Source organism: Apteryx mantelli, chromosome 4 (genome assembly GCF_036417845.1).
Source record: "Apteryx mantelli isolate bAptMan1 chromosome 4, bAptMan1.hap1, whole genome shotgun sequence".
In the NCBI taxonomy this organism is placed as follows: Eukaryota; Metazoa; Chordata; class Aves; order Apterygiformes; family Apterygidae; genus Apteryx; species Apteryx mantelli.
The window spans coordinates 85,933,194-85,938,734 of NC_089981.1; the positions used below are offsets into that span (position 1 = coordinate 85,933,194).

Below are 5,541 nucleotides of genomic sequence, written 5' to 3' on the forward strand. Positions count from 1 at the left end.
CTTGGTGTTACTGTGCTGGAATCAACTTTCTTCAATAGTAGATCCAGTTTTATGGATAGTTGCAAAAAACTAGCTCTCACTGACTTGCTTTTTCTCTTCAGCCTTCAACACTGTGCAATGAATAGTGGTAAGGAGGGATTTCTGACATCTGACGTGTACGCGCATGCCAGTGTTAGCAGTGTGCTGGTCTAGGCTTTCGCATCTACTGGGAACGTGAACACTGTGCTGCTTGTAATGCGACAGCCCCAAGGATAAATGGAGTGACTGTTATATAAAAGGGCGAGACGAGTCAAAGATCCTTGGAAACTTCGGCAGCGGCTTATTGCACTGCTCTTGTTTTGCAGACGAGACTAGATCAACAGCGAAAGGAACATACTTTAATTGCCAGTCTGACTCATGAGGTGAACATGCCAGTAAACCTCCTCCCCACCCTCAAACCAGTCCTGACTGACATGGAAGCGATGAGGCAAGGGAAGCACGAGGCTTGTGGCCTGTTTAAGGGCGCACATAACACTTTGTACAAAGCAGATATTCTGAGAGGAAAGTGCGTTCAGGGCATGCCGGTCTGGGCCACCCCACGCCGCTCTGACAGCAGAAGGTGCCTTTGAAACCAGGGAGACCGGTAACTTCCTAGCAATGATCCAGAGAGGGGATTTTTGCTCTTCAATTTTTGAACCCAATCCTGAAGTACCTGGTCAGGATCAGAGGCTGCTATAGTTTTACCTGTTTTCAGCATTTCCTAGGGGACAACTTCAGGGAGGTGACACTTCTCTGAACTACGCACAGCCCCTTCACAGCCTGGGCACGCAACTCCTGCCCTCGTGCTCCCCTAGGGACTGAACTCATGTCCTTTCCTTCTCTACTCCCGTTCCTTCAGTGGAAAGGGAATAACAGTGCTCTACCTAGCAGAGGAATTGAGGCTAAAAATATCAACTACTGTCTGATACCAGGTGTGGTTCAGGATTCCTGCTCTGCCCCTCATAGGACCACTAGCCGTATAGCACAGGCTGCTTTCCCAAGTGCTTCTCTCCTTACAAGTCAGAAACGGCTCTTATTCATTACCCTTGGCAACGAGCGTCTCATTCTCTACCGCAAAAATTCAGAGACTTCCCTATTTGAACTTTGAACGTGCTGCAGGAGATTGTCTTTTGACATCTTACAGAAAACAAATTTTACTTTCAGAGTATATTTTAATTAAATGTAGTAAAAGTATTCATGCAAGAAGGCACTTCTGTTACCGCCTTAGTGTTACAGCACTAAGCAATGAAAGCAATGAGACCACCTTAGCTATATCATGGTAGGCATAACGCTGGTGAGGGAGATGTCCCCAGCAATGCAGAGTTTGGTGACTTCGTTCAGTCTCTTCTCACGGTGGTTGTACTGCAGCAAGTGAGCATCATTGACCGCTACCTTGAAATGATCCGCCTCACAAAGGACCTGGACCTGAAATAAAAGCACCAAATTAGTCCTAGATTTGTTGTAGTAGGAAATCAGACCGGAAGCAAGCAGGTTTGGCACCTGGTGAAGGGCTGCTGCCAGCCGAGTCCAGCCTGGTGGCGCGTAGGAGTATGAGCTGGTACAGCAACTGTCCTTTGCGAAAACATTGGCGGCCTTTGCCTTCCCAGAAGCCCTCATCTACTCTTTCTCCATGACAATTTAGCTAAGCCTCTCCTCGTGACTGCCGCAGTGTTTTCGGGTTGCAGTACCCTACGTTTCACACAGCGAGAGCTGCGTTCTCACCATGCATGAACCCATTCTGCAGGAGAAGCAGTTTGGGAAGGGTTGTTGGCTGCTCTCCCTGCAGGCTCTTTGGAGACCTAACTGACCTGAAGATGGCTTACCCTAGCAGGAGGAAAAATGCATTATGGAAACCTCTTTAACAACTGCTGGAGCATGGCAGCATAAATGGGGAAAATTTAATAATAAATAGTGAGACCATAAATTACAGAAATTACATCTCAGGCATCTTCCTTCTAAGTGGAAACTGATTCATGTGGGAAAGCATCAAGGTCCTTAGGGTTAGTCCTCGTCCTGTTACACAGCCCTGATGAAACAACCCTGCCAGCACGTGGTGCGGGTGCTGCTGGCACGTTAACACCGTGTTGGTGTCACCAGGACAACTTGCAGGTGGATTTTGGAGTTACTGCTCTCAGAAGACACGCATCTAAGAGGCCCAGCTCTGCCGGACCCATGAGATGTCCAAGTCCCAGGCTGGTGGCCCAGCGTTGGGGCTGACACAGCTTTCTGCCCAGCACCTGCAGGGCGAGCAGACACAAAGCCTAATGCTGGGCAGCGACAGCGTTGGGTCAAACGAGGAACTGGAGCGGCTGAAGGCTTCAGGAATAAGCTGGGTTTACAAGCAGGTGGAGGAACTGCATTTTTCAGACAAGCTAAAGGGTGCGCGTGTATCTGCCTCTCCGTGTTGTGTACCAAACAAGTTGGCCCTTCCGGCATGGTTAAGGAGTTTGGGGGGGTTTTTTGGTTACCTTGAAGGGTTTTCCAGCTTCAAAGGGAAATCGAGGCGCTGTTCTCTCCTCCTTTCCCCAGTTGTTCTGCAACATTGAATTACAGACGATGACTTTTCCATAACTGTCATCGAAGCGGGGATTAAAGTGGAAGGCGATGTCGTGCCCTCTCTTGAAATCCAGGGAAAATCTGCAAAGGCAATAAACGGTTTAGCCGCTCTCACTACGAAAGCCCTGACCCTGATTGCGGGGCTCGCCAAAAGCAGCGCTGCGCCCGCTGGGTGCTTGGCGCCCCGGTACCTCTTCGGTTTCGCGTTCATCGTCCCCGTGATGGTTATGAGCATCCGCGGCATGAGGCCTGCCTGCAGCGGCAGATCGAAGGGGACTTTCTGGGAAAGAGCAGGGAGTCGTCGTTAGCAGGGAAGCACGTTAACGCGTGGCAAAAGCCAAGGGCTCGGGGCACAGCAGGAGCTCTCGGCCCGCCGCTCGCGCGTCCCCGCGGAGCCGCCCCACCAGGGACGGGGTGCCGCGCCGGCCGCCCTCAGCACCCCGAGAGCCCGCGGAGGCGTTCGGCCCGACCCCGGATCCCTCCCGCGGCCAAGCACAGACGAAACGCGACGGAGCCGTTACCATCGGCATGGCCGGTGCCCCTTGCGGAGGAGAGGGCCCAAATCCGGGGCCGCTCGGCGGCTGCGCCGGGGCAGGATAGGGCCCTAGTCCTGCTGGCGCTCCAGGGAAGGTTCCAGGTACTCCGGCATACGGTCCCGGTCCCGGATAAGCGCCCGGTGCTGCTGGCGGCCCCGGGTAGGTCCCCGGCGGGCCGGGGTATCCCGGGAAGGCGCCGGGGCCGGGCGGCTGGTTGCCCCAGGCGGCGGCGGCGGGGGGCCAGCCTTGGCCCGGGGGAGCGCTGGGGTTCGGGCCGGTGCCGCTGGGCAAGGCGTCGGAGAGCTGCACGGACAGAGGGCAACGGAGCATCAGCATTAGGAAGGAGATGGTACGGAGCAAGAGCGCGGCCAGGAAAGGGGAGCCGGCTTTACCAGCATGGACGGAGGAGCCCGGGGGAGCGAAAGCTGGATGGGATACGGGTGCTCTTGCAGCTACAAACGGGGGGTAGAGCTGTTTCAAGTGGCTCCGGATTCATTTCGGAGCAGGATGCCAGAGCGGCGGCGGGATGCTCTGACCCAAAAGTCCCCACTGGTCCCCCAACATCCACGGGCTTTGGGGCAGGGTCTTCCCATCCTTGGCGGCCTGCATCGCACGCCCAGTGCGGCCACGGAAAGGTGCACGAGCGGTTAATGATTCCGAGTGCCTGATCTGAGGTTTCCAGGAAGCGGCTGGCAGGTTAATGCGGATCGAACTAGACGGGTGAGTTCTGCAGGTTCGCAAAGACCGGTTCTCGTTTTTGCAATAATTCCCCCACTTTAATGCAACACAACACTAACGGGCCCCGCGTTTTGTTTCTTTTTTAAATCAGTACTTACAGAGAAACCGTCTGCCATTTTCCTAAAAATAAAAAGACAAAGGGCAGTCAGTCATTTTTAACGTACGCCACCCGAAAAACACAGCTCCGAAAAACGCAGTTCCTAGCCACGGTCCGGCAACAGCCGAACAGTAACGGGGGCGCGAGCTGCCGGCTCGGCCGTCACGCTGCAAACGCCCGCGCGAGCACCGATTCCTCTCGCCCGCGGCGTTTCCCGGCGCTTCGGCCGCAGCGGGACCGAATGGCAGGAGCGAGTCAGCTCACAGGCGCTGCGAAGGCTTGGTTGAGATGTGCAATAGCAAGACCCCCCCTCCAAAAGTGAAGTCAGCCGATTGCTTCCCAGCGGTTTTCCAAGCTCGCACCAACCCCGTGGATGATTGGCTGTAGGCAACGTCCCAGGAAAGGGGTCGTGACCAGCCAGAGGGCTAAAAAGCACCGCGAGGATTTCCAATGTTCACAGAAAGCAGAATTTGCCTGCAAAAGCAGCCCCCTGCCCTCGGCCCTGTTTCTGCTGGCTGCTGCCGGACTCCCAAACGCGGACGCCTGTCGCCGCTCGGCCGCCGGGACATGAGCCCGCTTCGCCAGCCGCCCCGCGCCTGCGGAACAAGCATCGTTCCCAAACTGTTCCGGGCTGCGGTCCAAGGCGGACGGGGCTCTGGAGCTGCTCGCGCTGGCGCCCTTAGGAACGAAGCCGGGGCCGCAAGAGCGACGCGACCGCGGAGCCCCGTCCGGAGACGCCGAAGCGGCCCGCGGCGGCGAAGGGCAGCTGCCGCCCGCGAGCGGCCCGGGGCTTCGCTGCGGTGCCGCCACTTACCTGCGCTGCGGCTGCGGATGCGGATGCGGCGGCGGCGGCGGCTCCGCTCGGCTCGGCGCGGCGCGGGCGGGGCAGGGCGGCGGCAGCGGCGGCGGCAGCGGCGGCGGCACGTGGCCCCGCCCGGAGCGGCGCGGCCCAAGCCCCGGCGCAGCAGCGGAGCTCGGCCCCGACCGGGCGCCTGACTCCGAAACCGGCCGCTCGCCTGCCTCTGAGCGACCCACCGCCCGCCTCGGGTGGTCACGCCTCCCTTGACTCGGGTGGTCGCCTCTCCCTTGACTCGGGTGGTCGCCTCTCCTTAACTCGGGTGGTCACCCCTCCCTTAACTCGGGTGGTCACCCCTCCCTTAACTCGGGTGGTCACCTCTCCTTAACTCGGGTGGTCGCCTCTCCCTTAACTCGGGTGGTCACCTCTCCTTAACTCGGGTGGTCACCCCTCCCTTAACTCGGGTGGTCACCCCTCCCTTAACTCGGGTGGTCACCTCTCCTTAACTCGGGTGGTCGCCTCTCCCTTAACTCGGGTGGTCACCTCTCCTTAACTCGGGTGGTCGCCTCTCCCTTAACTCGGGTGGTCACCTCTCCTTTAACTCGGGTGGTCACCTCTCCCTTAACTCGGGTGGTCACCTCTCCTTAACTCGGGTGGTCACCCCTCCCTTAACTCGGGTGGTCACCCCTTCCTTAACTCGGGTGGTCACCTCTCCTTAACTTGGGTGGTCACCTCTCCTTAACTCGGGTGGTCGCCTCTCCCTTAACTCGGGTGGTCACCTCTCCTTTAACTCGGGTGGT

General features: G+C 57.6%; 1 protein-coding gene across 1 annotated transcript; it reads right to left on the minus strand.

Annotated features, from left to right (window-relative positions):
- Positions 1-1,170: 1,170 nt before the first annotated feature.
- LGALS3 (galectin 3) lies at positions 1,171-4,799 on the minus strand. Its single transcript, XM_067295660.1, has 6 exons — positions 4,760-4,799; positions 3,947-3,968; positions 3,096-3,413; positions 2,766-2,854; positions 2,487-2,655; positions 1,171-1,443 (listed from the first exon to the last, which is right to left on the minus strand). Exons 2-6 carry the CDS (start codon positions 3,962-3,964, stop codon positions 1,288-1,290), a joined length of 750 nt encoding a protein of 249 aa, XP_067151761.1. The 5' UTR covers positions 3,965-3,968; positions 4,760-4,799; the 3' UTR covers positions 1,171-1,287.
- Positions 4,800-5,541: the final 742 nt, after the last annotated feature.